Here is a 25463-nt window from a genome sequence, read left to right as displayed (position 1 = left end):
CAGTGTGGGACACTGTTTGAGAGACACATTGCAGTAATGCTATAGCAAGAAATTAACACCTTTAGTCCAAAAACAAGACAGAGAAAGCTATAATAAAAACAGAAGAATACTCAAACGACAGCAGACCGGGAAGCCCAAGTTTACATGGTTCCTGAGGGCATCAGTGTGTGGTGGGCACAATAATTAATTTTCATATTCTCTGACTCATCAGAAAGAACTAAATATTGTTCAACCTATTTTGTTTAAGAACATGGGAAATTGGGTCATGCATTTTGAGAAGATTTTCTTCAGAAACTATTAAAATTTGGCATTTCTATTTTAAAATTTATTAACCTGTACAATGAAGAGATTGAGATGTAATTCGTATACTATGCAATTAATCCATTTAAAGTATACAAACCATGGTTTTGAGTATATTCAATGTTGTGCAACTATCACCACAATCAATTTTAGAACATTCCATTGTCTCTCCAAAAATATATTAGCAGTTACTTCCCTTATCTTCCTGCAACGTCAATCCCTAGGCAGTCACGTTAGTCTATATAACTTTGACTCTTTGACTTTTCTGTCTATATAGCTTTGGCTTTTATATGTGGTATTTTGTGATTGGCTGCTTTCACTTAGCATAGTGTTTTCAGGATTCATAGGTGTGATAGCACGTATCAGAAATTTGTTTCTTTTTGTTGCCAAATAATATTTCATTATATGGACATATCACATGTTATTTATCCATGTTCATCAGTTGATGGGAATTTGGGTTGTTTCTCCTTCGGCTATTATGACTAATGTTGCTGTGAACATTCAGGTACATGTGTTTATGTAGATGTATATTTTCATATGCCTGGTAGAGGAATTGCTGGGTCACATAGTTCTGTGTTTCTCTGGCAGACCTGCCAAACTGTTTTCCAAAGTGATTACACTCTTGAGCATGCCCACCAGTGGTGTATAGGATTCCTGTTTCTCTACATCCTCACAAAAGTTGTTGTTTTCTTTTTCTTTTTATTAAAGCCATCCTATTATTTTGAAATGATATCTTATTGGGATTTTATTGACTTTTCCTTAATGACTAGTGATACTAAGCATCTTAGGTGCTTATTGTAGGCCGTGTCCCTCCAACACTAACATCCTATAATTTTCAACTTTTTGTGAGTTTGATTCTTATGTGCAGCTACCTTTTAAATTTCTTGAATGCCTAAAAAGTGTCAGATTTTGTGTTGGTTACTGTTCTTAAGAGGGTATTCTAAACAGAGCTGCCATTAGCAAATATCAAAGGGTTGTTTTAATAAAGTAGTGTTTTGTTCTGGGGCAATATGAACTTCACTCTTTCTTAACTATTCTTTTTTTTAAGTATTATAGTTAAACATAATAGTTGGATTCATTTTGACAAACTCATACATGCAATTTGACTTGATTTCCTCCATTTCAGTCCCATTACCCTATCCTTCACGTTCCCTCTTCTCCTTCCTCCACAATTCTCCTTCCTCTACTTTACTGATCTTCCTTTCTCTCATTCATTTATTTATTTATTTGTTTTTTTAATTTTTTTTTAGTTGTAGTTGGACACAATACCTTTCATTTTTATTTGTTTTTATTTTTATGTGGGGCTGAGGATCAAACCCAGTGCCTCACACATGCTAGGCGAGCGCTCTACCACTGAGCCACAACCTCAGGCCCATTTGTTTGTTTTTTATTGATGCTTTCTACATATACAGAAAGGTAGATTTCCCTATATTTATATATGACATAGGATGATTTTGTTATATAGATTCTGCATAATCTCCCCTTTCCTTTCCTTCCTTCCTCTCTCTTTTTTTTTTTTTTACAATTATTTCTCTCTTTTTTTTTTTAATATTTATTTTTTAGTTTTCAGCGGACACAACATCTTTGTTTGTATGTGGTGCTGAGGATCGAACCCAGGCCGCACTCATGCCAGGCGAGCGCGCTACTGCTTAAGCCACATCCCCAGCCCTCCTCCCTCTCTCTTGATCTCCTTCTACTCTACTGATCTTCCTTATGTCTTTATGCATTCCTTTATATCTTTAAATATGATCCCCCCCCCCCGCATTATTTTTGCTCTAGCTTCTGCATATGAGGGAAAACATTCAACTCTTGATTTTTCTGAGTCTGGCTTATTTCACTTAGTGTGATATTTTCCATTTCTATCCATTTGCTGGTAAACTCCATAATTTCATTCTTCTTTATGGCTAAGTAAAACTCTGCTGTGTATGTATACCACATTTTTTAATCCACTCATCTATTGATAGGCATCTGAACTGGTTCCATAATCTGACTATTGTGAATTGTGCTGCTGTAAACATTGATGTGGTTACATTCCTATACTATTCTGATTTTAGACATAAAGAAGATCAGTGGAGTAGAAAGAGATCAAGAGAAAGCGGTTTGGCACATCTTTCTTTAGTTCCTCCACCATCGCAGCTCTACTTCAAAGATTTACCAGTCTTGCATAGTCCAGGCTGAAATAAATGAACAAAGCCATTTCTAGTAGATCTGCTGTTTTGTCTAGTAGTGCCACCTAGCAATGCTATTCTCTCCAAAGTCTCTTTAATTAAGTATTCCCCGGCATTAAATTGCCAATAGCATCCCTAGAGAAGGCAAGCATGCTCTGGTGGCTTGTCGAGACAGAAAACTAAACCTCTTGGTGGTTTAAACTGAGATTTGCTTAAGCAGGTAATGAGATTACCATCTTGAGCCCCAGTGCAGGGTATTAGGAGGCTGGAGGAGCTGTACCTGGGTGGACACTGTGATCAGCTTTGGCTGCAGAAATGGTAACATTGGAGATAATCACAAAGGTGCATAGTTGTTGGGTCCCTTAGTATACCTGGTCAAGAATTGTGGAATCTTCTTTTTTCATCCAGGGACTGTATTTCTGATAAACAAGATGGTGTGATAAGCTGACGACCATGTAGAAGGTAGATGTTCATCTTCTATTATCTCTAGATTGGGCAGAACCCCTAGCTTCCTGGTGAGAAATAGGGGTGATGATTATGGTTGTTTGTAATTGTGTTTTCCTTATGCCTCTTCTGGACAGCCTGAGAAATTACTGTGGGATGGGAGTCAAATTTCATCTGCCTGACATTTCCCCTCCTAAAGACCTGGAGCAGAAGACACAGAGGGCTTGACTGCAGGGGTGCTGGGGAGAAGTATCACTGGAGTGACACTCCCCTTTCTGTTCCAGTTTATCTTGTAAGGTGACATGGAAAGGCTTCAGGACCTTGGGAAAGAAGCGCACTCTCTGAGCTGCTCAGGGACACGAGGAAGACACTGTAGAGAAAAAGCTCTTATAATCTCATGAGTTTGACATTTCTTCATTTTTTTCCGCCCCCTATTTTTTATTGATGCTTATTATGGTTTGGATGTGAAGTGTCTTCCAAAACCTCACATGAGACAATGCACAAAGGAGAAATGATTGGGTTGTGAGAATCTTAACCCAATCAGTGAGTTAACCTCCTCCTGCCCCCATAAGGATTAACTGAATGGTAACTGAGGCGGTAGAGTGTGCCTGGGGGAGGTAGGAATTAGGGGCGTAGCTTTGGGGTATATTTTGTATCTGGCAGTAGAATCTCTGTGTCTGTATCCTGATCACCATGTAAGCTAAACTGCTTCCCTCTGCCACACTCTTCTACCATGGTGTTCTGCCTCACCTCAAGCTCCTAAGAATGGAGCTGGCCTTCTAGGGACAAAGTCCTCTGAAACCATGAGCTCTCAAATTGTTCCTCCTCTATAATTGTTCTGGGTGGGTCCTTTTAGTCACAGCAGCAAAAAAAAAGGTGACTAAAACAATACATTATGATTATAAATCATAGTAGGATTTTTTGTTATATATTCGTACATGCACACATTATAATAATGTAATTTGGTCAGTATAATTCCCCAGAATTTACCCTTTCCCACCTCTCTTTCCTGCTCCTGGTCCCTGTCCTCTAGCCCACTGATCTCCCTTTTATTTTCATGAGACCTAACTTTCCTTTTTTTTCCCTTTTTTCCTCTCTAACTTCCACATATGAGAGAAAACATAGGACCCTTGACTTCCTGGGTTTGGCTTATTGTGCTTAACATAATGGTCTCTAGTTTCATCCATTTTCCTGCAATTAACATAATTTGATTCTTTTTAATGGCTTAATAAAATTCCGTTGAACATATATACCATACATATATATTTTTTCACCACACTGAAGGTTGAACCCAGGGGTACTCTACCATTGAACTACAATCCCAGCCCTTTTTGTTTTTTTATTTTGAGACAGGGTCTCTTGAAGTTACTGAAGTTAGTCTTGAATTTTCAGTCCTCTTGCCTCATCCTCCCAAGTCTTTGGGATTACAGGCATGCATCACCATGCTGGCCTATACACAACATTCTCTTTATCTGTTCATACATTGACATTTCCTAGTCTAGTTCTATAATTTGGCTATTATGAATTGTGCTACTATAAACACAGGTGTGAATGTATTATATAATATGCTGATTTTAATTCTTTAGGAGAAGTGGTATATCTAGATTATGTGGTATTTCTATTTCTAGATTTGAGGAACCTCCATACTGATATCCACAGTGGTTGTACAAATTTATAATCCCATCAGTAATATAAAATGTTTCTTTTTCTCCATATCCTCTCCAGCATTTATTATTGTTTGTATTCTTTTTTTTTTAAATATTACTTAAGACTTTTTTCTTTTAAATTGGAACATTACAGCTATTCATACTAGTTGGGTTCATCTTGACACATTCATACACACGTGGAATTTGGAATTTGATTTCAGTCACTTTCCCCTACTTTTCCTTTCTCTCCTCCTTCCCCAACCATTCTCCTTCTTCTACTCTCTGATCTTTCACTCATCTATTTATTTATTTTTAATTTTTTTGTAGCTATAGATGGACAGCATGCCTTTATTTTATTTGTCCATTTTTATGTGGTGCTAAGGATCAAACTCAGTGTTTCACATGTGCTAGGCAAGTGCTCTGCCACTGAGTTACAACACCAGCCCTCTTTATTTATTTTTATTAGTTCTTTCTACTTACACATAAAGGTGAAATTTCCTGTGGTATACTTATATATGCATATAGCATGATTAAAAAAAAAATTATTCCATATTTCCTCCCCCTTCTCATTATTGTTTGTATTCTTGCAGACTGCCATTCTGACTGTAGTGAGATGAAATCTCAGTGTATTTTTAATTTGCATTTCCCTAATTGCTTAATTACGTTGAACATTTTTTCATATATTTGTTGGCCATTTGTATTTCTTAATTTGAGAATTGTCTGTTTTGTTCATTTGCCCATTTATTGATCGTGGTTTTTTTTTTTTTCCAGTGTTAAAAGTTTCTGAGTTTTTAATATATTCCAGATAGTAATCTTCTGAATGAAGAATAGCTAGCAAAGATTCTCCCATTCTAAAGATTATCTCTTCACATTCATACTTGTTTCCTTTGCTGGATAGAAGCTTTTTAGTTTGATGTCATCTATTCTTGATCCTTGGTATTATTTCCTGAGCTTTAGGAATCCTTTTGAGAAAGACACTGCCTATGCTTGTATGGAGTGTCAACCCTACATTTTGTTCTAGGAGCTGATAAGTTTCTGGCCTAATTCCTAGGTCTTTTGATCCTTTCTGAGTTTACTTCTCTGCAGGGTGAGAGATGGGGATCTAACCTTATTCTTCTACTATGGATAACCAGTTTTCCCAGCTTTATTTGTTAAAAGGCTGTCTTTTCTCCATTGTATGTTTTTGGTACCTTTAGGGTTTGACATTTTGGGGCCCCTTCATCTCTGACTCCATCTTTTCCCTGCTTCTTCCTGGCCCAGATCCATGCTAAGAATGGATGGCGCCTTAGTACATGGCTTCCTTTGCTTCTTAGTACATGGCTTCCTTTGCTTCCTTTTTTTTTCTTCCTCCAATCATAACTTTAAAACATAGCTTTTATAATGGTATTTCTGTTTCTTGTTTTGATTTATGTGGTTATCTGTGTCAAGGTCAGCCATATGGGTTGCAAAGCAAAGAATGTCTGAGTGCATGACCTAAATACATGAACACTGTTGCCAGAGTTAAAATGGAATGCATGCTACCTTTAAAATGATAGTCACTGGGAGAGAAGAGCTTATTGATGGAATTTAATTATAAGTGGACCTTCTAAATCATAGTGATGGGGTTTAATCATGCATGGAATGATACTTAGAACTGCAAATGCTGTATTTAAAATTTGAAAATCACCTGTGGCACTTATGGTGTAACTTATCCATAAATAATTTCATTAATAAGCAGTTAGGTATATTCTGGGAACAGGAGTATCTGCTGGGTCATTACCGTGCATTGCCCTCAGCTGTCAGCCCGAGTTCTGCCCTCCCATTTGCAAGCAAGGATAGCTCAAACTTCCCTTTCTAGATTTTAAGACATGGTCCAACTATTTATAGCATTCATTTGGATTCAACTATAATAGTAGTTCTGAATTCAATCAGTGAGAATTATAGTGTGTCTCCCCACCCCCCTCCCCTAGGCTCCTGCTCAGTTTTTTTTCTGGGCACCATTCCAGTCCCATGGAGTCAGAATCTCTAGGAGACTAGTGATCTGTATTTTTTGTTTTCCCTAGTGCTGGAGCTTGAACCCTGGGACTTGAACATGCTAGGCAAATGCTCTACCACTGATTATACTCCTCCTCCCCCTAAAATTCTAATTGGTGTTGGGGATTAAACCAGGTGTGCTTTATCATTGAGCCACATCTCCAGCCCTTTCTATTTTTTTATTTTGAGACAGAGTCTCACTAAGTTGCTTAGTGCCTTGCTGAGGCTGGCCTTGAACCTACCATTTTCCTGCCTTAGCCTCCCCAGTAACTAGAATTAAAGATATGCAACCCTGCACCTGGGCCATATTGCTACATTTTCTTCAACTTAAAAATTTATATTTTTTCTTCTGATTTTCAAAGAAATATTTTCATGCACTGTGCCTATGGTGGCTGATAGATAAATTGGCCTTGAGTGGCAGAGGTGAAACCCAGACTCTACTGTTTTTTTTTTTTTTTTTTTTCCCCTTCGCTGACATGATATTTCTACTTGCATCAGAAGCTCTAAAACAAAAGTCCTTCCTATCCTTTTTTTCCCTCTAGCGTATGAAAAGATGATCAGCTCTTGTGTTCTTATCTCTGGGCAAGAGGGAAGAAGCTGGGATCTGGGACTGTGACAGCGAAAGAAGGGTTATTATCATACAAGGATGTGTAGCCTTTCCCACACACTTGCCTGTGCCCCTTTAAGTGTGGTTTGAATTGCCAAGTTTAACATATGCTTTTTTCCCCCCACAGTAATGTGGGTAAGTGCCATGGTTTGCATATGGTTCATGCCTATTAAAACCAGTGTTGGAAGTTGATTGTCAGTGTGATGGTGCTGGAAAGTGGGGCCATAGGAGATGATTAGGTCATGCTCCCATGGGAGCATTGTCCTCATGAACAGATTATTGTCTTTTTCCGGAGACTGGGTTAGTTCTCTAAAAGTGGATTGGTTGTTATGAGAACCAGTTACTACAGAGCTAACTTGGCACCTTGCACACTCAGCCATGATGTGATACAGCATGAGGTCTTCACTAGACATTGAGAAGATGCTGGTACCCTCCTCTTGGACTTCCTTGCTTCTAGAACCATGAGCTAAAATAAACCTTTTTATTTTATAAATTACCCAACCTCTGGTATTTTGTTACAGCAACTGAAAAAGGACTAAAACAAAGGCAAATCAAGCCTTCTCCACCTGAAGGAATTCCTTTTCTACCTGAAGGAATCTTTGTTTTGTCAAGTGCCTAACTTGTTGAACAACTTGCTTTTGACGGGCAGGCTTCCCTACTCTTCCTCTTTTTGGGGAGGTTACTAGGTATTGAACCACTGAGCTCTATCCCTGGCCCCACTCCCTACAATTAATTAATTAGTTAATTATGTAATTTTTGGTGGTACTGGGGAATAAACCCAGGGATGCTGTACCACTAAGCTGCATTTGTCAGCCCTTTATATTATTCATTAATTTTTATTTTTAACTTTTTTTGCAGCACTGAGGATCAAATCCAGGTCTTCACACATGCTAGGCAAACATTCTACTACTATAGACCCAGTTTTTATTTTGAGATAGGATCTTACTTTGTTGCTCAGGCTAGACTTGAACTTGCGATCCTCCTGCCTCAGTCTCATGAGTCTCTAAGATTATGGGCAATGTTAGATATGGTAGGATGTTGCAATAGAAGAAACTGGTGAGGGAGGTGGGTTGTTTTTCCTGGGCAAACCACAGATCTGCTATCTGCTCATTGAAGCAAAGTTAAAACAGTTTCTTTTTCCTTTGCATCATTACAGAGAAACTTTTAAATGAGAGTTTAATCTCATTTAAAATTATAAAGCTTCAATGTGTTGATTGTAAAAACTTGTATGAAAATATCAGAAAAAGCCAGAAGAAGAAAATAACCACTCCCAATCCATGATCCAGAGATAATAGTTGTAAACATTTGGACCCTAAGTTTCCAGTCATATTTTCTGTCCAAATAGCAATTTGGTTTTTAGACAAAACTGTCTCCATGTGAAATGTACCATTTAATCTCTGTTCTTTTTCACATGAACATTCATTCTCATGTTGTGAAAAGCTGTCCAACAAAAAGATGTTCATAGTGATGTGTTGTCTCATGTTAGTGAATAATCATTTGTTTATTCAGCCTTTTATTGTTGGACTGTATATTAGTTTTATAATTATTACAAGTAAAACTTCAATTTTTAAGCTAAATTATGTGGATACATACATAATTATTTCTTTAGGGTAAAGAAGGACCAAGATATCCAGGGGGCTCTGAATCTGGAGCTGTTTCGTGTGTATTTTCACAGAGCCCAGGGGAAGGTAGCACCAGGTTCCACTCACAGTGGTAGGTGTGTGAGTGCTTGGACTCCTGCCAGCTCTAGGTTTTACCACATGACTAAAATTCAAACTAAGGAAATCTGGTATGCATTAATTTGAAAGAAACCATGGCTGATTTCTTTGCATGGAGTATTTAATGTTTAACAGATTGCGCCATGTGCAATAATTACTGGTTTCTTTACAGTGCAACAGAAACCCTTTCATTAAAATTTTCATTCACCACTTTAAAGTCCTTAAATAGTTCCCAGGTTTTCAACTCTTACATTTTCTGCTGTGAAAAGTGTGTTTTTTTGAGAGCTTGTGTGTATTTGGGACAGAACTTTATAACAGGTTACTGTAACTCCATTTATAGATTGGTAAATAAATAAGAAAAGTTCCCACAGATTCTGTCTGTTGGATACTCTCAGTTGCAAGTGACAGATAATTCGGCTCAGATTGGCTGAGCAAAGTGGGAAACTCATTGGTTCATGAAACTGTAAATTGATTCTGATATGTGCTGTCACTGACCTTGGACAATTCCTTGATCTTTCTAAGTCTCAGTTTTCTTAGTTGTAGACAGGAGTTTGAACTTGACCTAAGGTTCCTTTTACCTACTAAAGTTAAATATTTCTGTGTATATACTACAAATAATTATAACATACTGTTAACCAAACTTACACATGGTGAGGAAGACTGTCCTTCCAAGATAAGAAGAAGAAAAAATTCTTTTTTACTGTTTGGAAATCAAACCCAGGGCCTCGCACATGCTAGCAACCACTGTAATATTGACCTATATCCTCAGCTCAAGATAAGAAATTTTATTTTATTTATTTATTTATTTATTTATTTATTTATTTATTTTAAAGAGAGAGGGGAAGAGAGAGAGAGAGAGAGAATTTTTTTTAATTAATTTTTATTGTAGGTTGTTCAAAACATTACATAGTTCTTGATATATTATATTTCACACTTTGATTCAAGTGGGATATGAACTCCCATTTTTACCCCATATACAGATTGCAGAATCACATCAGTTGCACAACCATTGATTTACATATTGCCATTCTGGTGTCTGTTGTATTCTGCTGCCTTTCCTATCCTCTAGAGAGAGAGAATTTTAATATTTATTTTTTAGTATTTGGCGGACACAACATCTTTGTTTGTGGTGCTGAGGATCGAACCCGGGCCGCACGCATGCCAGGCGAGCGCGCTACCGCTTGAGCCACATCCCCAGCCCAAGATAAGAAATTTTAGAAGAAATATAATTTTATGACACACTTGGATGTAAGTAAACAAGGTCTTTCTAACCTGTAGAAGTCCTTAGGCAATTTGAACATAATTACTATTAACAGTGTAAGAACATCTTCAAAAGTACTTTAAAATATTTTTTCTGTTGATTATACAATACTCAGATATATTTTCCTCATACTAATCTGCTTAACAAATCTTCACAAACAGCAGAGGAAGAAATTTCAATTCTGTTGCTCCTTATTCACGATTATTATAGCTAATTCTAACTTAGCTAATTCTTGAGAGAATTGTTACTCTCCATGGCAGTAATAGGTTGTTGAGTCAAACCTGTGCCCAAAGGAGTAATTGAACACTCAAGTTCCTAATTTATACTCACAAAGAAAAGTAGTCACCCTTTGGTTAACGACGGGATACATTCTGTGCCTGTGTTGAGCATTTTGTTCTTGTGGGCACCTCATAGAAAACACTCACAAACTAAGATGGCCATGTAATTTTATGGGACCACTGTCATACATGTGGTCCTTCGATGACTGAAATGTGCTTGTGCTGCACATCACTGTGGGCATTAGGAAATCTTTCCTCACCAGGAACACTTCTTAATGCTGTGGCTGGTATAGGGAAATTCAGATTTTACACTTAGTCCTCTACACTGTGAAATCAAGAGGACAACAGTTTTTCTCATGGCAGACTCTCTTAGTTCTTTACAATTGTTTCTGTGATGCCAGGTACAGGGGCATCTACCTATATGTAATCCCAGCTACTTGGGAGGCTGAGGCAGGAGGATCACAAATTCAAAGCCAGGCTTAGCAATTTAGCAAGACCCTGTCTCAAAATAGAAATAAAAAGATCTGGAAATGTAGCTCAGAGGTCGAGCACTCCTGGGTTCAATCCCTAGAACCTGGGAGTAGGGGAGATATTAAAAAAAAATTGTTTCTGGGGCTGGGGATATAACTCAGTTGGTAGAGTGCTTGCCTCGCATGCACAAGAACCTGAGTTCAATCACCACCACCACCACCACACACACACACATACACACAAACACACACACACACAAATTTTTTTCTGTAACCGGAGGAAAAGTTTTCTGTTTCTCCCCTCACTCCCCACCCCTGTTTCTTTGCTCATTTCTTTATTGAGATTTACTGCAGGAAGCATAAATGTATCTCAGAAACTATTCTAGTATTCTAAAAAGTCTTGAAGAAACAGGCTTTGTTTTAAAGCAATGTAATCAAAAGAGTATTCAAATATTGATGCCACAATTTTTGAAATGCAGATTCAATTTTACAGTTTTAACTACTACCAGATTGACAGTTTTCTCTTGGAGGAAGTTTCAGAGAAAAATAAATATAACAGGACCTATATACCTTTTTATTAACAATGAGCTACCACATGTGTTATCAGTAGTAATAACAACTCCTGTATCTGTTCCTGTTGGAGAGAGGATTCTGGAGAAATAAACAGCTAAAGACTTTGATGCAGGATATATTACTCAGGATAGCCAAGTGCTGTGACTTGGATAAGAGTTTTTAATATGTCCACATGTTAAAGTTTTCATCCCGAGGGTGGCCCAATAGGTAAGAACCGTTAAAAAGTGGAGCCTGGGGTGGGTGATCCTTAAATCATTTGGGGTACACCCTTAAAGGAGAATATAAGACCCTAGTATCTTCCCCATCTCTCCTGTTTGTTTCCTGGCTGATGAGGTGAGCGGATTTGTTCCACCTCATACTCCTACCATGATATGCTGCTTTGCCACAGATTCAAAGCAATGAGGCCACCTGATCTTAGATTAGAATCTCTGGAATCATGAGCCAAAACAAACCTTTTCTTTATATAAGTTAATTATTTCAGGTATTTTATTAGAACAATAGAATAACAAATTTATCTGACAGTAACAAATAACCTTGAAATCTCAGTGTCTTAAAACAGCAAAGGTTTATATCAACACAAATCCATTGAGGTGCAACCGGGAGGTTCACTATGGCTTATCCTCTTTACTCTGAGACCCAGATAATGGAGCCATCATTAGCTTAAATTTTGTTGGTTATGGTAACAAAGACAGAGTCTTAAGGGGTCTGAATCCAGCTGGAAGTGCTCTTGCCTACAAATGACACACATTCTTTCCATTCATATATCACTAGCCAGATTAGGAACAATGCCCAGCTCAGTTATTAAATATCCAGGAGTTGCAGCCTGACCCCATGGGCCTGGAAGGAAGAGACCGGAAATATTGGCCAGCAGCACTAGTGATTAACACAATTTTCGCTTCTGATGACCAAATATTTGGCACATTCTTCTCTTGTAGGTGAGATGCATTCTCCAAAGGAGACTACCCCTGGTCACAGATTCTGGATGATGCCAAATTTAGGCTTTAAATTAAGGGATAATACAAAGTCATTTCTATGTCAACTCTGGATATGGTTCCTCTTTATCTAGAGACTACAGAACAAAAAAGAAGAGTTATCTGCTTTTTATCCCTCACCCCCAATGCAGGCTGTATACTAATACAGCAAAACAAAGATTCGAAAATTTGATATACAAGGTATATTAGTCAGCTTTTGTCATTGTGACAAACTACCTGAGAAAAGCAACATAAAAGTAAAAAAGATTTATTTGGGCTCAAAGTTTCAAAGGTTTTAGTCCATGGTCGGCTAGCTTCATTGCTATTGGCCTGTGTGGTAAGGCAGAACACCTTGGTGGAGAGGGTGTGGTCTAGCAGAGCTACTCACCTCCTGGTGGCCAGAAAGCAAAGGAGAGGGAGAATCCAGGACTCTCTTAGGTGTCTAGGACAAGATATTCCCTTCTAGGACATGCCCCCAGTGACCTACTTACTCTAAGTAGGCCCCACATCTTACAGTTTCTACCACCTCTCAGTAATCCGTTTAATTATGAATGCATCGATGGATTATTGTTGAAATCAGAACCCTTATGATCTGATCATCTCCCCAAAGCCCTATCTCTGAGCATTACTGCATTGAAGACAAATCCTTCAACATATGAGTCTTTGAGGGACATTCCAGATCCAAACCATAATATACTGCCATTCAGAAAGTGGTGAATGGGAGATACCAAGCAGTCACCGGTCCTCATTCTAAAATACGAAAGCAGTTCTGGAATCCCTCTGTGTTCCTTTTTTTCTTTTGTAGGTAAAGAATGTTGCTTTGGGACCCCAAGTCTCCCTGGGAGGGCCTCCCAGTCCATTCTTTCTTCAGCCTTTAACTCCACTCTGGGAGGTCTGTCCTTTCCCAATAGCCTACTTGATCGAATCTGTTCAATAAAAATTAGGGAAGGCCATTGTTTTGGACTCAGCACTGAGCCCTAACAGACCCAGCTAACAATCAAAATGGAATTACACAACACTTTGATATCACCAAGCTGAAACTAAGCAATTACTTTGTAAGATATCAAGATTAGAGAGATAACAAACAGTCCAATTTCTCAAATAGGCCAATTTTAATAGGCACGATAGTGAAGTTCCTCTGCCTTAGTCCTTACACAAAAGAAATAACCAGAAGTAACCTGATGTTAAACTGTTATTTTTCTATTGTTCTATCTCCCTGTCCCTGCCTTGCAAAAGGAAAGTAACTCTGAAGTGCACAATCAACTTTTTGTTCTTGCTTTTTTTGGCTTCTCTGTCTATAAATCCAAATTCATTTGCTTAGACCACTTAAACACTTATTATTTTGTTTTGGTATTAGGGATTGAACTCAGGGGCACTTTACCACCAAGCTGCATCCCCACCACTTTCTGTGTTGTATTTATTTATTTATTTATTTATTTTTGAGACAGGGTCTCCTTAAGTTGCTGAGGCTGGCCTTAAACTTGTGATCCTCCTGCCTTAGCCTCTTGAGTCTCTGGGATTATAGGCATGGGCTACTGCACCCAGCAGGAACACTTATTCTATTTTGTGAACAGTGTTGTTCAATTCTAGAATAGAAAATAAAATCAGGCTGGGGATAGAATGTGTGCTTAGTATGTCTAAGGCCCTTGGGTTTGATTCCCAAGGGGTGGAGAGATAGAAAATAAAACCAAATGGTTATAATTTTGTCTTTAGATAGATGGCAAGTGAACCCCAAAGGTATGCTCTTCTTAGAGGCTAAGCAGCTTTCTCACCTGCTTCCTAATTTAGAGTATCGGGGCTCCAGAGTTCTTTTGGGTCTTGAACAGTTCTCCCTGCATTTTAGACTCTGGCTCAAGGTTTCCTTGGCAGGGCAAACTTTTCCAAAGGAAGTAGGTATCTTGTCTATTTGGTTCCCCGTTACTTCCACATTCCTATAGCGAAGCAATGGATTCTTTTCTAGGTATTCGCCTGGTATTTGCTGTATGCCTTTGTGTTTTTGCTTCCGTGCCTTTCCTTGTTGACTTAATGGATGATACTTTGAACCAGTCTGGCTTTGTGGGGTGAGCTACACCTTTAGTTTCTCAGCCTGAACTGAGAAGCCACAACCTTAACTGCCTTTTTACTTAGAGACACCTTAATCCTTTCAGAGGGTTTACAGTGGGTTTGAGAGCCGATTCTGGCCCTTTAGAATGAAAGTGTAAAAGCTGTGTTAAATGCTAATTGACTTTCACTCAAAGGCTTTCTCCATTTTTGTTGTTGTTGTTGTTGTTGTTGTTGTTGTTGTTTTATCTGTTGGGAAAGACAAGTAGCACTTTTTCCCACCCTGCAAGTCTGACTTGATGGATATTAGGCCTTTTGCTCTTTGTTTGTAAACCAGTCAGTTATTTCTGAGCTAATTCTCTCTCAACTTTTGAAATGCAGCCAATAGTGGCCAATAATAGCCACTAATATTTGACTTTCAAATTCTTTCATTGAATATGCTAATTCTTTAGGTACACTACCTGCCACCTAAGTTAGACAATTGTTTTACCAAATGCTATGGCAGTCTCCAAAATCTCCCCCCTCACTCCTTGCTGCCTGACTTAAGCTGTACTCGTATCCCATACTCAGGCCCCATACTCGTCTCCCCTTCATCGGCCACATCCCTTCTGAGAGTCAGGCCCTGCCCTTTATAGGCACAAGGACCCAGAAGTTCCAGGGATAAGTCCATGTTTAGGCCCTCTGATCTGGAAGTTCCTCAGGCATCCATGTTTAGGCTTCCGGATCTGGAAGTTCCTCAGGCACACGTCCATGTTTAAGCCCCAGGATCCGTAAGTTCGATGGGTGCACATCCATGTTTAGGCCATAGCATCTGGAAGTTCCTTGGGCGCACATCCATGTTTAGGCCTTAGCATACAGAAGTGCCTCAGGTGCATGTCCATGTTTAGGCTCTAGGATCCGGAAGTTCCTCGGGTGTCCATGTTTAGGACCACGGATCTGGAAGTTCAACAGGCACACGTCCATGTTCAAGCCCCAGGATCCGGAAGTTCGATGGGTACATATCCATATTTAGGCCCCCAGATCCGGAAGTTCCTTGGGCACACATCCATGTTTAGGCTGTAGCATCTGGAAGTTCCTCGGGTGCATGTCCATGTTTAGGCCTTAGCATCCAGAAGTGCCTCAGGTGCACGTCCATGTTTAGGCTCTAGGATCCAGAAGTTCCTTGGGTGTCCATGTTTAGGCCCACGGATTCGGAGGTTCCTCAGGTGCACATCCCTATTTAAGCCCCCGGATCCGGAAGTTCCTCGGGTGCACGTCCATGTTTAAGCCCCGGGTCCAGAAGTTCCTCAGGCATCCATGTTTACTCTCTGGGATCCAGAAATGCCTCAGGCATCCATGTTTAGGCCCCCAGATCCGGAAGTTCCTCAGGTGCACGTCCATCTTTGGGCTCTCAGATCCGGAAGTTCCTCAGTCCTCCATGTTTAGGCCCCCGGATCTGGAAGTTCCTCAGGGGCATGTCCATATTTTGGCTCTAGAATCCCGGAAGTTCCTTTGGTGCACATCCATGTTGAGACTCTAGGATTCGGAAGTTCCTCAGGCATCCATGTTTAGGCCCCCGGATCCGGAAGTTCCTCAGGTACACATCCATCTTTGGGCCCTCAGATCCGGAAGTGCCTCAGGTGTCCATGTTTAGGCCATAGCATGGAAATTCCTCAGGTGCACTTCCATGTTTAATACCCTGGATCCAGAAGCGCTTCAGGCATCCATGTTTAGGCCCCCGGATCCGGAAGTTCTTCGGGTGCACATCCATGTTTAGGACCCTGTATCCGGAAGTTCCTCAGGCACACGTCCATGTTTAAGTCCCAGGATCCGGAAGTTTGTCAGGTGCACATCCATGTTTAGGCCCCTGGATCCGGAAGTTCCTCAGGCATCCATGTTTAGGCTCTAGAATCCAGAAGTGCCTCAGGCATCCATGTTTAGGTCCCAGGATCTGGAATGCCTCAAGCATCCATGTTTAGGCCCCCAGGGTCAGAAGTTCCTCAGGTGCGCATACATATTTAGGCTCTAGAATCCAGAAGTTCCTCAGTCCTCCATGTTTAGGCTGTAGCATCCGGAAGTTCCTCAGGCGCATGTCCATGTTTAAGCCCCTGGATCCAGAAGTTCCTCAGGTGCACGTCCATGTTTAGGCCCCTAGATATGGAAGTTCCTCAAGCATCCATGTTTAGGCTCTAGGATCCGGAAGTTCCTCAGTCCTCCATGTTTAGGCCATAGCTTTCGGAAGTTCCTCAGGCACACGTTCATGTTTATGCCCAGGATCCGTCCATGTTGTTTTAACCTGATCTCTTGAGGCCTAGTGCAGGAACTTACTACAAAACAATGAGCTCCCGTAATTTTTGTTCAACTCTTGTTTCTGGAAGTCTTGTGAAGTTTCAATCTGGTTTCCTGCTGAATATTGTTGATGAATATTCAGGAAATTAAGCAAAGAAATGACATCTGGTTTAGGAAGGAAGAGTAAGGGGTGATTATCAGCATTCTGTGTCTAGAAACAGCATCCCTTCTGGCAAAAAGAACAGGCGCCTCTTATCTGTAGCTCAGCTGAATTGATCAAAGCCTCTGGGTATCCTGGGGTTTGTAACAAGCATGAGTCATGGATGGAAGAGCTCAGATGTTCTTCCTCCCCTTTTTCTTCTAATTAGGCAGATCATGATATCAGGAAGATGAATAGAACTATCATGTAAATATGACAGTGACCTGAAAAGACATTATGATGTGAGTAGAAGAGCATTTATATTTTTTATGAAAGTAAGAAATGAACTTAGGTAACCAGGCATGATGATGCAAGCCCCTCAGAAGGCTGAGGCAGGAGGGTCACAAGTTCAAGGACATCCTCTGTAACCTAACAAGACTCTGGCTCAAAAGAAAAAGAATAAAAAACGACTGGAGATGGAGCTAAGTGTTAGAGCACTTGCTTGCCATGTGGGAGGCTCTAGGTTCAATCCCCAGTACTGGGGGTGAATGAATGAACATAAGTTAAGAAAAGCAGTTTCTTTCTTTCTTTCTTTCTTTCTTTCTTTCTTTCTTTCTTTCTTTCTTTCTTTTTTTCTTCATTTTCAGTGCTGGAGATTGAATCTAGGGCCTCACATATGATAGGCAAGTGCTCTATCACTGAGTACTAAGCTACATTCCTCATCCCCTAAAATTTGTGATTTCTGTTGCCACTTAAACTAACACACGAATTCCAATCCTTGTTCCCTCCTACCTTAACTTAGACTGCTGATGTATATTAAATTGAATTTTTAAAATTCCACACCCCTCCCTACGTTGCCAGTAGATGCTTTGAAATGGCTCAAAAATGATCAGGCGGTGAAGCAGGAAGAAGAAACCAGGTTCTAAATAAGTTAAAATGTTTAGATTTCCACTGCAGTATTTTTAAGAGTGAGACCTCTTTTTAGTTGCTGTACTTAGCAAGAGGCAACCAAATAAAAGAGTATGTGAGGGCTCTTCCTCTTGGAGGAATACTGGGTTTCTGATGTAGAACTAGATTATTTATATAGGTTTTACATAGCTTGGTTTGTCTATACAGTGCTGAGATATCTTCTGTTTTACATTATTACTGGTTTTTTCTTTTTCTTTTTTAAATTTCTGCTTGTATGACAGTATAGAATTTCCCCCTCCTCTCCCCGGGATCTCTAGCTTCCACCCTCACAGCCTGCTACTCCCTGTCCACATTAACAACTTGAACTCTCTGTCCACATTACCAACTTGGGGACCTTCTAGAGACTTTCTGGAGACTCATATAATCAACATCCAAGAATCGTCCTTCTTTCCTCCTTTTCCTCCTCTTTCCTCTCTCCCCCCTCCTTTTTTTTTTTTTTTTTTTGTCAAACCAAATGAAAAACACGCACATATACAAACATATACCTCATCCAGGCATCGCTTGCATTTCTCATTAGTGGAAAATTGGGGGAATCTCTTCCAGTAGCGGAACAGATTTTGCTCATTGTTCTAACAGTTGCCTAATATCCCACAGTTTAGAAGTCATACATTTTATTGGTAAAGACCATACCTTTTGTTTCGGGTTTGTTTTGTCCTTGGTAATTTGACAGCTCTTATACTTGATATTTGAACATCCTTGCATTTAATTCCTGAAATGTTTTGTTGTTGTTGTTGTTGTTGTTGTTTTAATATGGCCTAGGAAAAGGGGTTAGTTTGATTACAAAATATGTGCACTTTTAATTTTAATTAATATTGCCAGAATTTTTCCAAAATGGTTATCTTAGAAATATTGGAGAAAACCCTTCTCCCATTCTGTCCAAGTAGCAAGTGTCTTTCCTGCTCTAATAAGAATGGATTACAACTGCAATGCTGGGTGCATAGCCTAGGTACCTGTTAATATTCAATAAATGTCTCCATTGTCCCTAATGAGAAAGACTCTAGTTAACTTTTAATTGATTATTAATTACTTTTTAATACCAGGGATTAAATCCAAGGGCATTAACCACTGAACCATATCCCCAGTCCTTTTTAAATTTTTTTGAGGCAGCATCTCAACAAGTTGCATAGGGCCTCCCTAAGCTCCTGGGATTATAGGCACACACCACTGTGTCCAGCCTCTGGGTAGCCTTTATGATTGGGAGTGCTTGTGATTTTCTTTTGCATCTCTTAAAAAAATTTACAGAAATTTTGTAGCAGGGAAGAAACTGGAGGGCATTCTAATGCAATGCATTCCCTTCATAGATAAGGAAATTAAGATCCAAAGAGGTGGAAGACATTCCAGTGAGCTGGTTCTGGCTGTTACTCCTGAAATGCAGTTGTTCTGAATTTCAAGACTTATAACATGATACTGCTCCTATTCTGAGTCACGTTGATGATGAATTTTAGAGAATGAAGCAATAAATTTCATCTGTGAGCTGAAATGACTAATGGGAATGTACTATTTCCAGTTTTCTATTATCTCCTACTAGGACAAGCAAGTTTCTTGACCTTCCGTTTGCCATGTGGGATTTGCTTTAGAAACTTCTGAAAAGATATTAGGACATTTGTTAATCTGGTCCTGTCAGTGGAATTTGTTGCTCCTAATTTTTTAGGGACTTGGAATTTTGTTCCTCCATAATATTAGAGTTACTGCTCACCAAGGTTGGTCCAGCTGGCTTGGATCATAACTAAAATAGCAACAGTGAGGCACAGGGGAGATTTAATTTGCAGGGATGGTTTCCCCTACACACTCTTCCTGAACCTGCTTGAATAGAGAGCTGGAAAACAGGGAAGCCTAGAAAAAAGACCTTGTATAGGCCCTATTTCTGACCATGTGTTATGCACAATTTGGCAGTTGTAATGTGCACAATTTGACAAGGACTCATATGGATAGATGTTCCCTAAGGTTGAAATGAAGGAAATTTTGAAAGAAGCCCGAGACTCACTGAGTCTTTAAATTCAGGTTCAATATCACAGTTCAGGTTTAGCTAATGGATTCTGTTGAGGGACATGAAAAGGGAGACTCCAACACTTGGATTCCCATTTGGGTTTGCTCTGTGTTCACTGCAGAGCATTGGACAGCATAGCACTAATTTTCCAGAATGTCTCTAATTAAAATCAGCCTATTCAGGCAGCTCAGCCCTTTCTCTTAACAGAAGTAAACATAATTGTGATGGAGATTCATTTACTCTCAGATAAACATCTCAAGTAGATTAGGTTTTCATACATCTAGAGGCATGCCTTTCTGTTTCAATCTGGGCAGGAAATGTGGTTATATGTGAACCTGGCCGTCAGTGGCCAAGGTTTTTCTAGTTTAGTAGTTCCCACTCTGCAACTGGAATGACTGGGGAATTTTAAAAATATTCTTATGCCTGGGACCAACGGCTGAATTAAATTAGCATCTGTGGGAGAGGAGACCAGATATGGAATATTATAAGCTTTCCCAGGTGATTCGGACACATTTGGCTTAAGAATTTCTGGGCAGACTATTTGGAATGGAGAAAGCATTCCTGCCTAATGCAGAAAGAAATCAAATGTAACATAAGCTGTTCTTAGAATTCGTCCACTGGAGCTAGGTTTGTAGCTCAGTGGTAGAGTGCTCACCTTGCATGTGGAAGGCATTGGGTTCAGTCCTCAGCACCAGATAAAAATAATGGTATTGTGTCCATCTACAACTAAAAAAAAAAAAAAAAAAAAGAATTCTGTCACCCTACAGATGATCTCTGCCCATCATCTCTCATAGTGTGCTTTCTCTCCCCCTTCTTCTTGTATATTGTGGAGTTACGTCTTTACAGGATGCAAAACATGAATCAAGTGCTCTATGAAGGCACCATGTGGGTTAGAAACCAGTGTTCTCTCTCTTGATACACCCAGCAAAATCTGTTCCTCTTCTGAGATTGGAATACATCAATTTCTTTGGCTAAAATTCTAATAAAATAACATTTGAGAGCCCTGTGCAAAAAAAAAAAAAAATCACTAAATATTGAAATAGCATTCAGTTTGGCGAGATACCCAAGCCCCAAGAAGCCCAACTGAAACTGTCTTAGGGAACTGCAGAATCCTATTTCTCATCTCACTTGATTCTAAAGCCTGCTCACTTAGTGGAGTATGGGAAGTCGTGAATACCTCTGCAATTGTGAATTCCTCTTGATGCCCCTTTTTAAGCACATATAGTCAAATTCAAGAAAATCAAATGTTAAATCATTCTCTTATTAAATATTCAAAAACTGAAAATTTTCTCATGTATAGGATTCAGCAGGACTCTTTCTCTTTGTCTTCTAGCATTCCCATGGTTCGGCATGGATATTGGTGGAACTCTGGTTAAGTTGGTCTACTTTGAACCAAAGGATATTACAGCCGAAGAGGAACAAGAAGAAGTGGAGAACCTGAAGAGCATCCGGAAGTATTTGACTTCTAATACTGCTTATGGGAAAACTGGGATCCGAGACGTCCACCTGGAACTGAAAAACCTGACCATGTGTGGGCGCAAAGGGAACCTGCACTTCATCCGCTTCCCCAGCTGTGCCATGCACAGGTTCATTCAGATGGGCAGCGAGAAGAACTTCTCCAGCCTCCACACCACCCTCTGTGCCACAGGAGGCGGGGCCTTCAAGTTTGAAGAGGACTTCAGAATGGTAGGTGGTGCTTGTCCTTGTTAAAATAACTAAGCTTGTCCAGTCGTGACATTTTGTGCCTGAGAACTAGACTGTTAACCTTGGAACTCGGACAAATTTACTTCATAATCTGTGCCTTCACCTCACAGAGTTGTTACAAGAAGGATTAAATGAGATAATATGTACCTGACAGTACGTGCTTAATATATTGTTAGTCATCATCTCTTCTGTTACAATTACTGTTGTATGGGAATGCTAAAGACAAGGTGATAGAAATTCCCTTCTGAAATACATATGTCAGAATTTTCCAGACTCTTACTACATAATCATAATACCAGTGTTATAGATGTATAAACTAACTGAAGCTCACAGGAAGGCTTTCTATAAGTCCTAGTAAAATTATTATTTTTTCTACCTATTTGTTTTATAAATGTCTTTTTTTTTTTTTAGTTGTAGATGGACACAATACTTTTATTTTATTTATTTATCTTTATGTGGTACTGAGGATCGAACCCAAGGCCTCATGCGTGCTAGGAAAGCACTCTACCACTGAGCTACAATCCCAGCCGAATATAAGTGTCTTTTTGTTGTTGTTGTTGTTGTTGTTGTTATATGAATTTATTCAGAAGTTTTGCTCACAAATAAAAGTGAAATCTTTATATTTTTCTATAATTATGAGAATTATATTATTGTTTATATTATATAAGCATTATATAATATATAAAGTTGCTATATTAATATTGTTTATAGGTTAATTCCTTCATTAATGAATACTATAGGAATGATGCTGTTGTATCCCAACAGGCAGTACATACCTCCTCTGCACCTGTCATTTAAATTTGACAGATGTGGCTAAAAATAAGCTATAGACAAGAAACATGGGCTGGGGATGTGGCTCAAGCGGTAGCGCTCTCGCCTGGCATGCGTGCAGCCCGGGTTCCATCCTCAGCACCACATACAAACAAAGATGTTGTGTCCGCCGATAACTAAAAAATAAATATTTAAAAAAAAAAAAGAAAAGAAACATGGAGTCCAGAGTTTTTATTTATTTAGTAATTCCTTAACATCCACATTTCCAATTTCCCCCTCTTATCAAGACAATAGTCGCTGTATTGTTTAGCCTCATCTCACTGAGTAAAGTAAGAACAAAGTTCAATAGTAGATGTGGAGATATATTGGAAAATAAAGGGAACTAGATAAACAAAATGGATTGAACAAAAAAAAAAGGCTTAGTTAATCTTATCACATTGAAAAATCAGTGAGGTAAGTTGTAGAATACATTTTCTCAAAACCTGTAGTGCAAACCACAGTATTTTGTCATGGAACTAATATAATCTAGTCTTGCTGTAAAGTCTGTCATTAGTGAATCCTGAAGGCATTATTCATAGTATTTAATAAGGCTAAAAATGAAAATTTTATTTATATCTTCAGAAGTAATACTTTTACTTCTTATTCAGCAGTAATGTTCAATACCACTGCTTACTTAAATGACCTATGAAATCTTTCCCTCTAAAGGGCCTTAACAACTAAACAGTTTGAAAACTTAAAAGGTTAAGGTCCATTGACATGAGAACTAAATTTGAGTCCATAATGGAAAAAGCATTGAACCCAAATTCTAGTCCTACTTCTGCATTTAATCAGCTGGGTGACTTGGGTGAGATGTGTCCTACCTGTGGGTCTCAGTTTCAACATCTGTAAAAAGGCAGTAAGGTAAAGAGGGGAGGGAGGGTTTCTAGAATGTCAGAATTAAAAGGGACCTCTGGAGAGAAGGAAGTATAGCATTCTTGTTAAGTGACCTGGAGATGAGAGAGACTTATGTGGATGAGGAAACTAAAGCTTAATGGACATTTAAGAGGCTCTAGTAGAGTTGTGCCTTCTAGGTGACATCTGGGGCTTTGGCTCCATTCTGATTCAGAAGTGGGTGGAAGTGCTATGAGCTCCTAGGTCGCTCAAGGGCACGCCATCTTCCATCTCCACAAGAAAGTCTCAAGTGAACCAAAGTGACCTGGTAGACTTATGCAACCTCTATCAATGCCTCCCTCCCTCCTTGAGGGTAATGTATGTCCTGGGAGAAAGTTGCTCAATATATATTGGCTGTGAACAGATGTGTTTCTCAAGGTTCTGAGCTGAGAAAGGTCACATCCTCCTTCAGGGAAGCTTTTGGAGCCAAATGAATAGTCTGGAGCAGGGAGCAAATCTGGAGTATTTGCTAAATAGCATGGCCAGGCTGGGAGTACACCTAAAAGAAAATTCCATGGGCTGCCTTCTGTTTCCACACTCAGTCCTGGCCAAATAAAGACAGAATTGAAAGAGATGTCTTCCTGTAGCCTGTTTGACAATGCACTAAGTGATGTGCCCAGATTCTTCCAAAGTTTATGAGGACAAATAGATTTTACCATCCTCTTTCCTAAGCATTCACTCATTCAACAAGTAACTTATCGTGCTTCTTCTACATGCCAAGTACTATTGTGAGAAAAACAAAACCCCTGCCAGCCCCTCTCAAACTTATATTCTGGTGGAGTAAGGAGTCAATAATTAAACAAACGAATATAGAATATATCAAATGGTAATAAGTGCTATGAAGGGAGAAATAAGGCAGAAGGATATGCAGTCCTGTGAAGACGTAACAGAAATATGAAGAAATAATAGAGCAAGCCAGGCAGATATCTAGGGAACAGCATTTTGAGCAGATAGAGAAATGAGTGCTAAGGTACTTAGTTGTCATATTCACCTTCTTCTTTCCAGGATGGAAAACCGAAGATGCTTAATTTTAAATTTTTTATTTTCTTGCAATGCCAACAATGGAAGCCAGGCCTTCTTGAATGTTAGGCAAGTGCTCTACTACTGAGCCACATCCCCAGTGTAAACATACTCCATCCCCAGTGTAAACATACTCGCTAAGTTGTACAGGATCAATATATACTTCTGTATATATTAAACAATTTGACAAATAATAAGGCAGTGCATACGCACACCTGTAAAGTCCTGTTGTACAAAATCATTGTTTGGTGTATAATAAAATTTTGCAGATAGGAATTTTAAAAATTCATCTGAGTAATTAGAGCTAAATAGGGGCTGGGGATGTGGCTCAAGCGGTAGCGCGCTCGCCTGGCATGCGTGCGGCCCGGGTTCGATCCTCAGCACCACATACAAAACAAAGATGTTGTGTCCGCCGATAACTAAAAAAATAAATAAATAAATATTAAAATTCTCTCTCTCTCTCTCTCTCTCTCTCTCTCTCTCCCTCTCTCTCTCCCTCCCTCCCTCCCTCCCTCTCTCTTTAAAAAAAAAAAATTAGAACTAAATAAAAGATGTTTAGCAAGACTGGGGATGTAGTATGTTTATCTACAATGCACAGAGGCTGGGTTCAATCCTAGTATCCTAGTTCAGCAGACTAATGGTTTAGCAATTGTCAGGTATGATTACTATATGCTTGTTGTTGATAGTAAGTATATTTAAATCCTTAGGTAATGTAATTATTCTCCATATAATTTAAATGTATAAAAAAGAGTCCTGTGTTGGATATTTTAAACTGGACAAAGCTGCTTTTGGTTCTTCCTTTTCTTTCCTTTATTACCTTCCTTTTTTTTTTTTTAACATTTAAAAAGAGTTCCTTTCTTTTTTTAACATTTTAAAATCACTGTCACAAGCAAACTTCTAACTGGCTAAAATTAGTTTTCAAAAGTAATGATTTACCAAAATTGAACACAATAGAAAAACTTAATCTAACTTCAAATGGTCTAAAACATTTGATAATCCAATGGGGAATCCCACTATTTTAAAAAACGGTCCTCCAGGTAGGGAATTCTGCATGGTTGTGCACCGAACATTGTATATTTCGGTTAATTTTGTGTTTATTCCCACTGTCTGTCTCTATAGGTTTTGTTTTTAAAAAAACCTAGAAGACTACTTTATTTACCAATTCTAACATTTTTATCTACCATCA

The 25463-nt window shown here is 39.1% G+C and overlaps 1 protein-coding gene across 2 annotated transcripts in view; it reads left to right on the top strand.

Moving 5' to 3' along the window:
- Pank1 (pantothenate kinase 1) overlaps positions 1-25463 on the top strand; it is a 64756-nt gene that overhangs the window by 13717 nt on the left and 25576 nt on the right. For both annotated transcript variants that reach the window (XM_076834581.1, XM_076834582.1), the window contains exon 2: positions 21186-21538. In XM_076834581.1, the coding sequence (XP_076690696.1) occupies positions 21186-21538 (353 nt within the window). The remainder of the gene's footprint in view (positions 1-21185; positions 21539-25463) is intronic.

The sequence above is a fragment of the Callospermophilus lateralis genome, chromosome 15 (assembly GCF_048772815.1).
Source record: "Callospermophilus lateralis isolate mCalLat2 chromosome 15, mCalLat2.hap1, whole genome shotgun sequence".
NCBI classification, from domain to species: domain Eukaryota; kingdom Metazoa; phylum Chordata; class Mammalia; order Rodentia; family Sciuridae; genus Callospermophilus; species Callospermophilus lateralis.
Note: the sequence above shows the minus strand (reverse complement) of the source record. Positions and strands in the feature narration are given on the sequence as shown.